Genomic DNA, 16085 nt, shown 5'->3' on the forward strand with positions numbered 1-16085 from the left:
CAAATGCTAAGCATAAGTGATGCACGCGCTGCCTTTTGTTTGGCAGCTCTGATTACCAAGGTTACCAGCAATGCTGAGCAGCAGCCGCTGTCACAGCAGGATAAGCTCCATATGATCTATGATTCGTGCAGAGGCCATCTTTAAAGATTTCTGGTTCTCTCCTGGGTTTGCTTTACAGGTTTTATTGAATCGAGTTACAGGTTCTGACAGTTCTGGTGCAACATCGCTTCTCAGCAGCTTTTTTTTTACAGTACGTCCTCCCTGTTGTTTTTTGCACCATGCTAACATCCTTCTCTCAAGGGCAAAACACTAATTCTGGGTCACCCATGTGTCTATTCAGACATGCGTGCATGTGCCTGCTCTCTGCCGGCTCTCATGAGTCCTTATCATCCCGAATAATTGGATTCAAAGGGACCAGGGCACATTTCTGCTCACAGAGGGACCTGCTGTAGTAACCTTTAAGCCTATGTCAAAGCCCAAATACAGTATTCCCAACCGTATTCGAGGAGGTTAGGGACCAGAAACATCCACAGAATACGGAGAACACCCCCTAACCCCTGCGGCAGAAGAATGTCCGTCAGTGATCCTTACTCATCAAAAACCCCTTCTGAAACATTTTTGGTGCTTTGTAAAACATTCATTAAAGATTATTAGAATATTGCATAACATGAAGAGTGTTTTTTTTTTTTTTAAAGTCTCTGGTTTTGAAAGTCTCTGGCTCTTTAGCCACTCCAATAGCAGGTTGAGTCAGACCACAGCCTGTGCAGCTCACATCAGCAGTCTACAGTGATGAGCCCCGGAGCCCCACTGGTGAGGCTGAGCCTCTGAAGCCTGGAGCCACAACCGTCCTCCTGCGTGTCTGTCTTAAGGTCACCACAGAGCAAAGGCCACGCACGCTTTCAGGCCCTGCCATCCCACTTCTGCAGACCTCTATGTGCCGCGTTATCCCCTTTGAAGTCCTGCCTGCTGGTTGGTCAGTATGGAAAGGTCATAGTGAGACCATTGGTAAAGCTGAGTGGCTGTGAGGAATTCTCAATGATATTTATGTGTAACAACAAGTGGTCATTAACTTATTTAGACCATTTATAGTAGCTACATGGCTGCTATATGGCAGCCAAGGTGCAGAGGTAGAAAATTCAACCTCTGATTGGAAGATTGTAAGGTTCATGTGTCCAAGTGCCCTTGGGGGAGACCCTGAACCCCACATTGCTCCTGATGGTTTAAGGTTGGCACCACTGTTAGGCAGCAGTGAATGTGTGTGTGCCTGGGTGAATGGGACTGTGAATGTGTGTGTGCTTGGGTGAATGGGACTGTGAATGCTTTGACTGTATTTAAGATAAACAAGTATACACTCCATGCTATCATGTAGCAATCAGGCGGAAAACTATGAACAGTAACTTCTCCCACACACGGCAGGACGGTTAAGACACTGAACGCATTTTTGGACGGGAGCCGACCGACAAGTCTGACATGCGTCAGAACTGAGGTGGCTGACACTAATTTGACGCACAAATCGTGTTCAATGGGAATTAGAACTCTGCTGTACCTGAATAGATGGCAAAATAAAAAGGCCACTGACTCTTCCATTGTTGGAATTACCGTATTTTTTGCACTAAGGGGCACACAGTAAGACGCATCCTCATTGAACGGTCTATTTTCAAAACTTATGTATAAGGCGCATCAAAATATAAGGCGCAATGAGCTAGACAAAAGAGACAGAGATAAATCCAGACTATTCTTTTTTCTTTTGTTGTTTTTTTAATCAAAGGCTTTTAAGTGTGCCATATAGTGCAGAAAATCCGGTACTTAAAACCTATGTTCTTCTCCTGTCTGTCTTTTTGAACCCCTCTACTGTTTGTTTTCAGGCTGAAGATGAGGAGGAAGAGGACCAGCCTCTGAGCCTGTCATGGCCGGAATCCAACCGCAAGCGCTTTACTTACCTCCTCATCATGCCTATAGTCCTCCCTTTGTGGATAACATTGCCTGATGTCAGAAAGACGGTGGGTTGGGCTGGTTTCTGAAAACCAAATCTCATCAGCGTGATATGATTGTGCAACAATCCCCTGATGATCCTTTTCAACTTCCAGTCATCCAAGAAGTTCTTCCCAGTCACGTTCTTGGGTTCCATCACCTGGATTGCAGTATTCTCCTACCTTATGGTCTGGTGGGCTCACCAGGTACACAAACAAAACATCTCACTTGTTTATATAACACAGAAAAATCTGATCGTGTCTTTTATACCTGGAATATGCAAAAGAATCTGACAATTTCTCACTCAGACAGAATAGCAGCCGTCTCACTCAAGACAAAACTCTGCATTCATACCTCAGTCATCATATGAGAAACACAACAAACATGTTTTTTTTCTTTATTTCATATTGCAGGTCGGAGAGACTATTGGGATCACGGAAGAGATCATGGGTCTGACTATTTTAGCAGCTGGTACCTCCATCCCAGACTTAATCACCAGCGTCATTGTGGCACGCAAGGGTTTGGGTGACATGGCTGTTTCCAGCTCTGTGGGCTCCAACATCTTTGACATCACTGTTGGGTATGTCATCCGACATCAGCACCCTTTACATCCTAACTCTGTTTTTGCCTCCAAAGTTAAAGCCTTTATTGCTGTTATCAGTGCAACTTGTTTGATTTATTCTGTATCTCACTAGAAAGGGTTAGAAAAAAAAAACGTTAGCTTATTAATTCTGTTTTTAATTTAATTTAATTCTGACTGTCTTCTTCTTAAGTTTGGTTTCCTGCCCTAAAACTGCAATACAAATCTACCAAATGGGAAACATCTTACATAAAAAGGAAAAAAAAGAAAGAGAATATGAGGCCTCTTCTCCTCCACTATTATGGTTATCGTGGATGTTAAGATCATTTTTAGTCCAACTCTAAATCTGTAGGATTTATATTTAATCAGGCTTTCTGTATATGTTTTTATGAGTGCATAATTATTTAATAATATTAAAAGAAAGGCAGATGTTTCAAGTGCATTCAAAAGACGCCAAATGAGCACAGTTTAGTAATTACAGGACTATAAGATGTTGTTTTTGACAGTTTTGAGTCAAAATGTAAAGGAAATAAAGTGAGATTAATGCACTTTTTGGTGTTTCACACTTCATCTAGTTTTAGGTGGTTTTTATAGTTGTTTTTACTCCATAATAAAATAGGAAATGATGGCCCCTGTCTTTTTAATCCTTATTTGCTCTGTTTTTTACTTTAGCCAATCACTTCAAGCAGGAAAACTGGAGGACAACTACAACCTGTCTCAGATGCAGTTCAGTTTTAATCCTGTGTTGAGTTCTTACAGAGCCACTCTAAAGTAAAAATGTGTTGTTGGTGTTTCTAACAAAAATTGAAGTTTGAAAAATATTGTATTTATGATGTAGAAAATATGCTGGATGGGCTACATGATCCCTGCTCTGAGCTCTCAGCAGTGGGGAGGCAAAGGGGGTTGCTCAGTGCCAATGGTCCTGCCCACAACTCAGGGGTGAATTTCTAATGAACTACTGCAGGAACTGCTGTATTTTCCCCACTAAAGTGTGTCAGTAAAAGCCTTAATGTTTTTCAAAAAGCATCAGTTTACCTTGTAATCCGGAGCCCAGTTTATTTAGACAATTCTGGTTCTGTTAACTGATGTTGACGCGATTCTGAGAGGTACACGGCACTCTGTCAAAAAGTTAAGTTGGGTGTTATTGTGAATATGCTAACGAAGCTAAAGTGCAGCGGCGTCAGACTGGTTTTTTTAGGTGTTACTAACAATGATAAGAAGTTAGCATAGCTAGTCATAGTAACATTTGTTTTACCAGTATCGGTCCGTTTTGTTTTACGTGTTGCAAACAAGGGTGGAAGTCACAGGTATTCCTAATATGGTAAAGTGGCTAACGTGTAGCGGCGTCCAACTGTTTTTTTTTTTACGTGTTATCAACAACGTCGTAAGTTAGCATAGTCATAGTAACAATTGTGTTGTGGTATCAGTCTGTTGTTTTACGTGTTCCAAACAAGGCTGGGAGTTACAGGTATTGTTAATATGGTAACTTTACTAGCGTGTCCCAGCGTCCGTAGTCATACATAACATTTGTTTTAGCGTTATCAGTCTTTTATTTTACGTAGCTCGTGCTGGTTTGCGGCGCCTTCCGTCCATGAAACCTGGGTTCGAATCCGGGCTGCTCCCTGTTCCCTTCTCTACTCCTGTGCCGGTCCCAAGCCCGGTTGATTTGAGAGGGTTGCGTCAGGAAGGGCATCTGGCATAAAACATTGCCAAGATTACCATGCAAATCTTCCGCTGTAAAGTGGCTGATACGCTGTGGCGACCCCTGATGGGACAAGCCGAAAGTGAAAGAAGAAGTATTTTATTTTACGTGTTCCAAACAAGGCTTGGAGTTACAGGTATTGTGAAAACGGTAAAGTGGCTAACGTGTTACAAACAATTGCTAAGACAAACTAGTTATCATGAATTAAATATTCATATAATAATAATAATAATAATCATGAAAGATAAATGAAATTTCCCCATTGTGGGATTAATAAAGTCATTTATCTATCTGTCTGTCTGTCTGTCTGTCTGTCTGTCTGTCTGTCTGTCAACGCAGTAATGTCTTACTGAGTGACAAACTTATTTCTGACTTTTGTCTCCCTTATTGCCCCTCATATGTGACATAAGTTAAGAAATCGACCATTTATTGACAATGCACCCTATAATCCTGTGCGCTCTCTAGCGCGGAAAATAAGGTATGTCCTAGAAAATGACATAGGTTTGTTGATTTGGCTTATAAAATAGCTCTAACGGTGATGGGAGTAGGTCTGAATGTCAATATGGCACAGTGAAGGAAAAACCACCAATGACTTTCCTCAAATCGCCACGACCTTCAGGACGCTGTGTCTGTTTGTTTGCAGATTGCCGTTCCCCTGGCTCTTCTGGTCCTTCTTCAACGGCCTGAAGCCGGTACAAGTCAGCTCCAACGGACTGTTTTGTGCCATCGTGCTCCTCTTCCTCATGCTCCTCTTTGTCATCATCTCCATCGCCGCCTGCAAGTGGCGCATGAGCAAGCTCCTGGGCTTCATCATGTTCATGTTGTACTTCGTCTTCCTGGTGGTCAGCGTCATGCTGGAGGACAGGGTGATCACCTGCCCGGTATCGATCTGAGCGCCTGTCATGGAGCTACCCCGCTCTCCTTCTCTACCACTCCAACAACCATCCGTTTTGTCTGCTGTCGCTCCCAACTAACTCTTTGTACCAGGAATAATATAAAAAATAACAATTATACAAATCGTACATGAGAATAGCATAGAAATATTTTAAAAAGTGACATTTTCCTGCATTTTTATTGATTATTGTAGGTGGCACCAGGAGGTGGGTAAACCAACAAAGACAAAAGCTTGTCTTGACCAGTTCACAAAGTGAATTTTGTTTATTATTATTATTACTATTCCACTGGCAGGTAAAATGGGGGGACGTATGCCAAATATAGAAGTATTATGCATGCCATTAGGTTCTCTAGAATCCAGACTGCAACCAGTGATGTGGAGCTGCATTCTGCAAAACTCCTGCAATCTGCAAATGTAGTGACTGAGCTGAGAAGGTGAAAGCACACACTGAGGCTTCACCAGCAGCACAGGGATGTGGGTGAATACATGGATAACGAACGGGTGTTTTGTTTTAAACGCCTGATTGAGCTGATTTTTTTTTCTCTGGATTTCTCTGAAAATACATGAACTTCTTACTTTTAGTGTCTTGTTTTGTTTGTTTTTTGCACATCTACGCTTCAGTTCCTATCTTCCCCTATCAGCCACCATCGAATGTTTCCTTAAGTGAATTTCTATTTTGGCTTCACCATTACTAGCAATAGCATACTGTAGCATTAGCAGTATTAGCTAACACGAAGCCATCTTGACAATCTGCTGTTTTTTTGGTTTGTTATGTTTTTAACTAAGCACACACGTTCTGATTTAACAGAACTGATCACGCGTCACATGCACTAATTTAAAAAAAAAATAAAGATACATTTAAAAAAAAGAAAAAAAGCCAAATTAAAGTTCTTGATTCTCTGAAATATGCTAGCCTACAATGTGTTGTGCTAGTTGGGGAAAAATGCATGAGTACTACTAGGCTCATTAGTGCTCCATAGTTAAATCAGTGTAAAAAAAATCCATCTGAAGAGAACTTTACAGTGTTTAGGCATCATGGTTGACTTAGATTAGTCAATGTTTAGTGCTTTGTTCACTGTAGAACTTGGCTCAAATCACCAGCTAGTCAAGCTGCTGGAGGTAGAAGGTTCAGGTGTTAACTGCATGAAGAGGAAAAAAACATAAAAGGACATTTGAAGGTGAATATTAGCCTATCAAATTACATTTAAGAAGTCGTATACCAAAATGTAAACTTTTCCAACAATGTTTCATGACTACTTAATGCAAAACAGTGCTTGATCTCTAGGTAGAAGCTGTTAACATGTATGGTCAATGATATCTATAAAAATTTGTGCAATTTCTTTTCTAATCAAAGGTGCTTTGGTGTGCATGTGTGCAATCGGCATTTGGAGTCACCACATGAAAACTGCTCCTTCAACCTATCCATAAGTAGAGATGTGACAGATTGATCTCTCTCTCTCTCTCTCTCTCTCTCTCTCTCTCTCTCTCTCTCTATACATATATATAGATATATATATATATATATATATATCTATATATATGTCTATATAGATATATATATATTTATCTCTCTATATATATAGAGAGAGATATATATATATATCTATATACATATAAATTTCAAAGAAGACATCTGTGTTTTATACTGCATACAATTCATAATCACAACCTCTTTAAGCTACATAGAATGTGGAAAATCACAGACTTTACGGCAATATAACATGTGTCGTCTGTTCCCACCCCCAGCTGTCCTCTTTGTCTTAAGTCCCACATTTTAAAGTGGGCGCCAGTTCTTCAAAAATAACCCTTTCCTCCTAGAGCTGGCCTGAAATACCTGCTTTACCTCAACACAGCCTCTGTACAGCAGCTTCATAGGAGTTCTCTGTAAAATAATAGTGAGTTCTCTGAATGTGTAAGGTCAAATGCATGCGAGGATTCTGGGCTGGTTACCCACAGACTGTACAGCAGAGCTTAGACCAACCGCGTACTGTATGTTGACTTTTTATGCATCCGTTCAGAGAAAAACGCCAAGTACTTGTTGGTTATTTTACCGTTGTAAATACAAACCCCACTGTTTATCTTTTCTTCTTTTGCAGTCTAAATGCTTCACATGTATTCTTTATGCCTTTTTATTAACATTGTTTTGCTCTATTAAATGGGGGGGGGGACATTAGTATTGTATGCAGATGGCCCTTTAGTATCATCAATGTTTTTAGACACGCGCATTACCCCAAAAAAAACCCCAGCCTTTTTTTGTTTCGTTTGTTTTTTTAGGACCATGAGATCTTCAAATACCATATTGCCCCTTCTGATTCACCAATTCTCCAAATAATACAGCAACTTATAAAGAAGTGTGTTTCCATGTATCGAGGAGTCAGTTTATGGTCTCTGTGATGACTCATGTACTGTAAGGCCCACACATTCTGGCTAATGTGATCCCACCTCACCCACAGTTTCATCTCCCCTCCCCTCCTTTCAAAGAATACTGTGACGTTTTATGAGGACAAAAAGGGCAATTTGGGCTTCAGAAATGCTTTTTTTTTTGTTGCCGTTTTGTTTACAAAACTCCAAAAGTCAAATTTAGTATCAGATCTGAGTAATATGGCATCAATATTTTGTTCACTTATTCACACATTACATCACAAAGCAGATGAGCCTAATTTTCAACAATTTGAATGTGATAATGGGTAAAAAAGAAAAAGAAAATCCCAAACTATGTCTTCTCTGTACCTTTTTATTTTTTCCTGTTTCTAAAGCTGCTCTAGTCCAAACATCAGGTTCCCAACCCCTCCCATTTCTCTATTTGAGTGAGACCAGGAATGCAGAGGAGGGCAAAGAAAAAATATCAAGTCGCTTCAGCACAAGGGCGCGGCACAAAAACGTAGTTTTACCAGGGTAAGAGACTGTGAAAGTGAACCACTGATGAACATTCTTGCACTGTAAATGTTCTTTTTTTTTCTTGGTGTTAATGTAAGATTTATTTGAGATGTACATATGCTGTATACAGATACAAATTAACCATATATAATCTATATATGTTTAAAAGAAATATGTCTCTATGTAAAAACATAAAGTATATAATATGAATAAATAAAGATGATAAATCAACTACACAAGTGAGTATTTCATTCAAATTAATCGGTGACATTTAATCTGAAATATAACATGAAACAGGGGCGGAGCTACAATTTTATGTCAATATTGGTATCATTAATGAAAAAGATGAAGAAATCATCAATACAATCTTTTTTAAGGATTGCAAAAATACCAAAAGCAATATTTTTTTATATAAAATAAAATCAATAATAATAAAGCTGTTAGAAATGGGGTATTTTCAATGCTTTTGTTTTTTGATGGCCCTCCACTCTGGTATTTTTCCACCCTTTTGCCCTCCTTCCCCCAATTTATAAAATCTTTATGTTCTGACCCTGACATGAAAAAGACTTTGTGTCTGTATAGAAGAAATAAGATGTATAACTTTGGCTCACTGTGTGTTGATTCTTCATTTTTCCAGGAAATACACACCATAAATAACCCTATAAGTGTGTATTTTTGTACACACCCTCACAATAACATTATTTTTCTTCTTATGTTGCAATTTACTAACGAATAATTATTAATGACATGCTTTCGGAGCAGCAACTGATTTTCCTGCATGATTTATTAAATATCTTGTATATATTTACATGAGTTTAAACCCATTTTTTCTGCCTTTCAGTAGATTTCAAGTCTGAGGTTTGACACAAGCAAAAGAAACGGAATATTTTTCAATTTAGCTATCTAGCAGTACGGATGTAAAAAAGAAATAAATAATATATTGTTTCTCTTTTTAATTCCCCAAAACAAGAAAGTAAGCTTTAACAAGAAGTTGTCACTTTGAAAATGCTATATTATTTTTGAACAACTTTAAAAACTATTGTAGATTTATTGCTAAATAAAAAAAAAATTATTAAGTTCATTGAAATTTTCAGCTTTTTTCACTTTGTTTAATTAATACTGCAAAAACTGAATCTTAAGTAAATAAAAGACCCCTGTTTCAAGCAAAAATGTTTTATTTTTTGTCTTGCAAGAAAAATAATTGTGTCAATAAGTATTTTTAATAGCATAATGATCCTAGTTTGAGAAAATGTTTCTAAAAGAATTTCCTGAAAAAAAGAATTCATGGTAGGTGCATTATTTATTGACCCCTTTGGCTGATTTTCCAGCAGGAATTTGTGACTAATTTCTAAGGGGCCTAGTTTTGAAGTGAAGGGTTACAGTTACTTGTGCACAATATGTAGATTAAAATATGCCATATTCCAGCTCGCAGTGTTTTTCTGATACTTTAAGCATTTTTAAATAACTTGTCTTGGTTTTTTTTCTTTCCAAAAAGTACATTTTTACATTTTCTGCTCCCGACAACAGAAAAACGAGATAACATAACATAATAACCTTCAGCTCAGTCATTCATCCCTAAATAGTGGGTTCAAACTGGATGCTAAAATCTTTTTTAACAAAAAAAAAAATACTCCTAAATACTTCTAAAGTCTGCAAAAAAGTTTTTGGTAAAACGGTGAGTCACTGACTGTCAATGTCCAGCAGGATTTTCTTAAGAGAACTTATGGTGTTTGTCGCCCTCTTGTGGCCGGATTTTCAAACTGCAGTCTTTACAACTTGATGACGCAACCCTGCCTTTATTTCCAACTTTCCACCCACTCCAAACTGTCTTCCAGCTTTTTTGGAAACCTTCTGCAGAATTTCCTTCGCCTTTGTTTTTCCACAGAACGTCTGTCTTGAGGGTTTCCAAGTAAATTACTAATTGTATTTCCCCTGCTTCAGGTATTACATGACGAGCATTACAGCCTGGATCTGAACTTCTTTTTTAGTAAAACTATGTGACGGATTTTATAAATATTTGGAGTTTTTCGTAAAAACTTTGGTAACGTCAGTTTATTGGATGACATTCAGGTTTCTTGGATTCCATGTGGGAAATGGGAAGGAATTGGCCTTTTGGTTTCCTAACTTGACAGGACATGCATGTTAGTCTCCACAAACCGACTTGGGACAACCTCTTTTTTTTCTGCCTAGCAAAATTAAATCTCATTCCTCAGGAACTATTAAACTAATAGACAATTAGAAATTCACATGAAGTCGGACCCTTCCAGAACCCCGATCTCAGATCTTTCCCTAGAAGATTATTTCTTCCCTTTTGGAGGAAGTCCCAGATTTTTTTTTTCTTTTTTCCTGGTAACACCAATGAGATCTTCCCAGCACTTTTCATTGGAAACAGTTTCCTGGGTCTCAGACAACAGCAGTGAATGAGAGGAGCTGTGAACAGAGGATGGAAACGGAAAAAAATGGGGGTTTCCCTTCTTAAAGAAACACAAAATCATTGTCACAGCAGGATGGATCATGTAGACTTGTTTTCATTTGGAGAATAGAATAGAATATCTTTGTTAATACAGCACTTTTCCCAGAAAGAATCACAAAGCGCTGTACAAAAGGAGCATAAATTCAAATCAAAACACAGAGAGGTGATAAAATACAATAGTAATAAAATAAAACAAAACCCAGTAAAACGTGGTAAAGGACTAAAATCAACTAAAAGCTCTCCTGAATAAAAACGTCTTAACCTGAGGTTTGAAACATTCAACGGAGTCAATCTGACGCAACGAAAATGGGAGGGAGTTCCAAAAACGAAGAGCAACGGCGTGAATTGAGAGATGTAGTTGTAGAGTTAGATCAGTTAGCTCTTCTCTGGGGGGAGGATCTCTGTGGACAGATTTCTTCTTTTTGTTGCAGAATTCGTTTTTTATTTTTTTTGTTTTAAGAGTTTTTCCTTACCGAGAAGGAGGGTCTGAGGACAGGGATTAGGTTGGAAGACCGCAAGGGTTGGGAGAAAAACCTATAAGGTTAAGTTGAACTTTATTATTCTTAGTTTTTTTCAGAGTGAATGTGACAAATGACGTTTGAAGCAGCACTTTCTTATGGCCGGCAGCCATCATGGACCGTGTCGTTTTTTGCAATTCTTATTTATTACTTTGCCTTTGAGGGAAAATTTCAACCTCGCTACTTACTCAAAGACTCAACAAAATTTACCTAGTACCTGGTAACAAAAAAAAGGAGTTTCGAGGACCCCACCCCATGAAAAAAATGGCGACATCGCAATGGGTCGAAGCCGTCAAAATAAAACTAAAAAAAGAATGGCACCCATCTTAAATTAAAAAAAAAAATCTCCTTTAGCGCCAGCCGCAAGATTTAACCGCCTCCAAACTCCTCGAGCATCACTGAGAAGCTACTTATTGGTCGATTTTGAGTTTATTTGTTGTTGTTTTTTGTCATTCAGCAGTGATGAAAAAACTCCATGTGCTTCTGAAGAAAAGGTGGAGGACACAAAGTACTTTTTCCACCCCCCCACTGCTATATTTGTTTCTTGCCCTCATCTGCAAACTGCTGCCAGCTGCTCTTTGACTCAGCACAGAAGTCTCACAGGCCACATTTTGCCCTCGCTTTCTTTCCAGCAGCAGAGGAGCTGGAGCGAATCAAAATCATCCTAAAATTCCCTAAAGTCACACACCGTAAAAAAGCTCGCTTCAGGTTTCCTGAAAACAATGATGAGGCCGCTTGATGATTCCCCAGTGAGCCGGCCTTCCTTTGAATCATGTGTTTTTTACACATGTGGGCTCATGATTCGGCATGAGAAACATCTGACAGAGGGCTTTAGTGAGGCAAAAACACAGAAAGGGAGGTATAAAAAGACATTCTGACTCAGGATTTTCAACTTTACCCTTTAAAAAGAAAAAAAAGGAAAACAGTCCACATCTGCTGAGATGAGACAGAATTTATTCCACAGATGACCTCATCATCAAACACTCAACATCAGAGACCACGGAACTCAATTTATTCAACATTCTGTAAGAACATAAACTGTTACAAAACTGCTTGACCCAACATTTTTGAATTTATTCTCCTTGTTTTTTCTGAATTTTAAGAACTTGTTACTCAAAAGTGCAGAAAGGGTTTAGAGAGAGGAGTTGTGAAGTCTCTTATTTGGTGTGTGATGGCACACAGGGCAGGGCCTTCACTGGACAGGACTGTCGATGTATCTCACCACATGATTAATGTAAAATGCTAACCCCTACCGTCAAATTCTGGACTCCACTTAAATAAAGTCCCACCAAAATAATCATTTGATCCAATCTAAAAGCGTTCCCAGTTGTCTTCTATTATGATGACGCCTTCTTTTTTGTTTTAATGTTTTCTAGTAAATAGTTTCTGCAGAGGGGCAGTTGTTCACTGTTGACGTGAAGTAACCCCGCCCCCTAACCTCCCCGTTGATGAGAGCTCTCTGTTTATCCATTGTGCTATCCTAGACACTTTACCATTGGGAGTTGGGTCATCTAGACCCACTAGACAGTGCTCTGAACCATTCTTCTTCAATGATTTGTGATCTTCACTGGTGTCCATGGATTACATGAAATCTTTCCACCTTTATCCACCTTTGTCATGGTAGGGAGAACACGTCAATGTAAGGGTGGGGACATAGGATAGCACAGCCCCCCCCCTTCAAAAAAAAAACAACAACATTATCTCTGCAACAAAAATGGCGAGCAATATCGGAGCTATCCAGCCGTACAGTTTAGATCCAGATTCCAGCTCAGACGAGGAAAACACAGACGTACGTGGATCTATTTGTCTACAAGTGGATGCATCAGAATGGAGTGGAGCAGGGAGCCCTGTATATTTTCTACTTCACAAATACAATCTTTTTCAAACTGCATTTTCTTTTAGTCTGATTCACAACAATTTGTCTGATTCAGATATGCGATTTTTATCAACATTTTCTTCACAGAAATCTTTCATCATCAGGAAAAATGCAACAAGAACATGTTAAAAACACCAAAAACATTAGTTGGTCTCTATAAAAGCATCATCTTGAACGGAAAAAAAACACTGAAGATTTTATTTTATTTTTATGTTATTGGAAATAAATTCAGGCATGAAGCGGTTTGGAATATGACTCAAACACCAGGTACAAAAACAGCAGAGGGTGTGTTCAAAGAACTCACCTCAGCCTTTGGCAGTTGATCAAAGCGACATTATTTCAGAGTTACTCTTTCATGCTGCACTTCTGGCTGACAGACAGTGATGGATTGGTGAGAATACAGTCTCCTTTCCCGAAAAGAAAAGCTAACAGAAACCTAGATTCTGTGGGGAAGTAATTGAGAAAATGTTTTCTGAAGTAATGGACGCTCCAATGAAAATGACTAACTAAATACATGTAAATAGAGACTTCTGGGTAAAGACTTTAAACAAAACAAAAAAAAATCCCCATTTCCGAAATCTGGATTGAACTTGCCTTATTGGAATAACCCCCAATCCTTTGTAATGTCAACTCAGGTGCCAGTTTTAGTGTTGCTGTTTATAAGACCACTCCAATAGAAGTAGGGTTTTTAACATGTTTTGCTGTATTTTTCTGATGACAGAGGACATATTAAAAAATGCCTTTCAAAATTGCATTTCTAAGTATTTCTTTATTCAAATTGTTTTGAATCAGGAGCAGAAGTAAAGAAAGGCTCGTATTTGTGATGCAGAAAATATACTGGATGGGTCATGAGCTTCCTGGTCTCCTCCATTCTGATGCATCAACTTGTAGACGACTAGATCCACGTAAGTCTAAGCTGGCATCTGGCTCCAAACTGGATAGCTCCTGTATTGCTCGCCATTTTTAATTTAATGTTAAGCTGGGGGTGTAAACTAGCAGGAGAGCGTGTAGACCGGGTTCTCAGCACTGATTTCTTATGATCTACTGCCGCTCTGCAGAACCGAAGTCCTGGAAAACGACACGTTTTTTTTTTTGTATGGGCTAAAAATGGCTTAAGAAAAGATCACTGCTTTGAAAATAGATCAAATAAAGATTACAGCGGGACTTTAATAAGTGGCAATCTTTAACCCTTGTGCTATCTTAGATGACCCCACCCTTACATTGACGTGTTATTCCTACCGTGACAAAGGTGGATAAAGGTGGAAAGATTTCATATAATCCATGGACACCAGTGAAGATCACAAATCATTGAAGAAAAAAGGTTCAGAGCACTGTCTAGTGGGTCTATATGACCCAACTCCCAATGTTCAAGTGCGTAGGATAGCACAAGGGTTAATCCTGTCCTACAGAGTTGATGGGACAAACGTACACTGAAAATGTTCATAAAAAAGAAATGATTGGCAACCCTGAGGAGCCCGTGTTCTGGATGTCAAGGGCGGGTAATGAAGTATCAGACACGGCCCAGCCTTCAGGCTGTGTTCCTGCAGGAAAGAGAGAGTCTGCATGAATTACAGAAAGAAGGGTAAAAGAGAGAGAAAGAGCAACGCTGGAAGCAAATTCTACAAGATTTACATACTAATGTCAATGTGAAACTCATGCTAGTGTCTTATTACATGTGATCTCTCAGCAAAAATCTGTCTATTTAGGTGGACTGCAAGTACTTACACTGAAAGTGAGGCAGTATACCTGAAGTTTACTTTCAATATACTATCTATGTCAACTTAAAATGTTCCACTTTAAGTAGTATTCAGTCAGTTTACATCCTACTCAGAGCCTGTAAGTGACTTTTTTGCTTTGTTTTCTGTCTTTTTTTTCTATGCATTTCATCATTTCTGTAATGAGTTTGATAAATATGTGAAAATTCTTTATTGCTTTGACTACAATGATTGAAATAAATAAATCAAATCAAATCAAACTATAATTTGTGTTTGATTGCTTTTATGTTACTATTGACAGCAGCACACATAAGTTCCTTTCAGAATAAAATACATCCTGTGACAAATAAGATCACCGGCTGCTGTTGATTTGCCATTTAAACATGTTGTCTCTGAAAAGCAACAATATATAAAATAAGAAATTCAAACTTATTCTAATACTAAACCACTGTGACAACAGATTAAGCCTTTTACTATCATTTTGCTTAGATGTCTGACATGTGCATTTGGCAGGAATGTTAAAGCTACCTCTTGATTTAGTTTAATCCCAGCAGTGGTTAAAATAAAAAATGAAATTTTTTCACTCATGTATGATCATCATCGTTTAAAAATCTAAAAATTAAAGACCAAACTAACTTAACTAACAAACCTTTTGTGTGCATTTGTATTGAAAGCCAGAGTAATATTTATGTCTAAATAAAGATCTTTTTAGAGAAAACTCAAATTATTTCAAAGTTAAATAGCAATTCTGCTTTTGGGAATTTTTGATATTTTAGTGGGAAAAAGCAACAAACACAATAGATTGTGGTGAATTCTAATACTAATGAATTTCATTTATCAAAATCTGGGTCAGGACTTTGTAAGAACCTGAACGGCGGTGTGGCGCACTTTCTGCGCCAGATTTCCCAGGAATTAAAATTGCAGTTCTGGTGGACTATTTTCTTTTTGAGTTTTCATTCAATGCATAGGTGTGCATGGGAGAGTTTTTCAACCCAGACAGGTTGAAACTGATTTGATTTTCCGATTCCTCTCAGCCAATGAAGTGACCTGCCAGCACCCAAGAAACCACGCCCACCGACGCTATCTGCCCCCCTCTGGGATTTAAAAGAGGTGAAGGAGAAACTCTCTTTGGGTTTTCTGCACGATAGACAAGGGACGGGTTTCAGAAAAGATACGTTCAAGGCCGAAGGAAAAGTAGGAATTCTTAGATTTTCCAAGCGCTGCAAAGATGAAACACCATGCAAGCGGGAAGGATAAATATTTATTGAACCAACTCTTCACGGAAAACGTCTGTTTTTTTTAGATAATGTTTTGCACTGATGGAGAAAGGCTATATTGATATATATGTATTTTTATTGCTTTTTACGAAAATATTTTCACGATGCGTGTCTTTTTGTTAGCTGAAAAAACGTATTTTAAAATCGGGGTTAAATTAGATCAACGTGGATGTGTGTTTTTCTTTCTATTCTTTATTTGTT

At 38.4% G+C, this 16085-nt stretch overlaps 1 protein-coding gene across 14 annotated transcripts in view; it reads left to right on the forward strand.

The window, feature by feature from the left end:
- LOC101167489 (sodium/potassium/calcium exchanger 2) overlaps window positions 1-8264 on the forward strand; it is a 79202-nt gene extending 70938 nt beyond the window's left edge. For all 14 annotated transcript variants that reach the window (XM_078936417.1, XM_078936409.1, XM_020711597.3 and 11 more), the window contains 4 exons: window positions 1866-2000; window positions 2088-2177; window positions 2385-2551; window positions 4897-8264. In XM_078936417.1, the coding sequence (XP_078792543.1) occupies window positions 1866-2000; window positions 2088-2177; window positions 2385-2551; window positions 4897-5146 (642 nt within the window). In that variant the 3' untranslated portion in view covers window positions 5147-8264. The remainder of the gene's footprint in view (window positions 1-1865; window positions 2001-2087; window positions 2178-2384; window positions 2552-4896) is intronic.
- The last annotated feature ends 7821 nt before the right edge of the window (window positions 8265-16085 follow it).

The sequence above is a fragment of the Oryzias latipes genome, chromosome 18 (genome assembly GCF_053564925.1).
Source record: "Oryzias latipes strain Hd-rR chromosome 18, Olatipes_Hd-rR_3.1".
NCBI classification, from domain to species: domain Eukaryota; kingdom Metazoa; phylum Chordata; class Actinopteri; order Beloniformes; family Adrianichthyidae; genus Oryzias; species Oryzias latipes.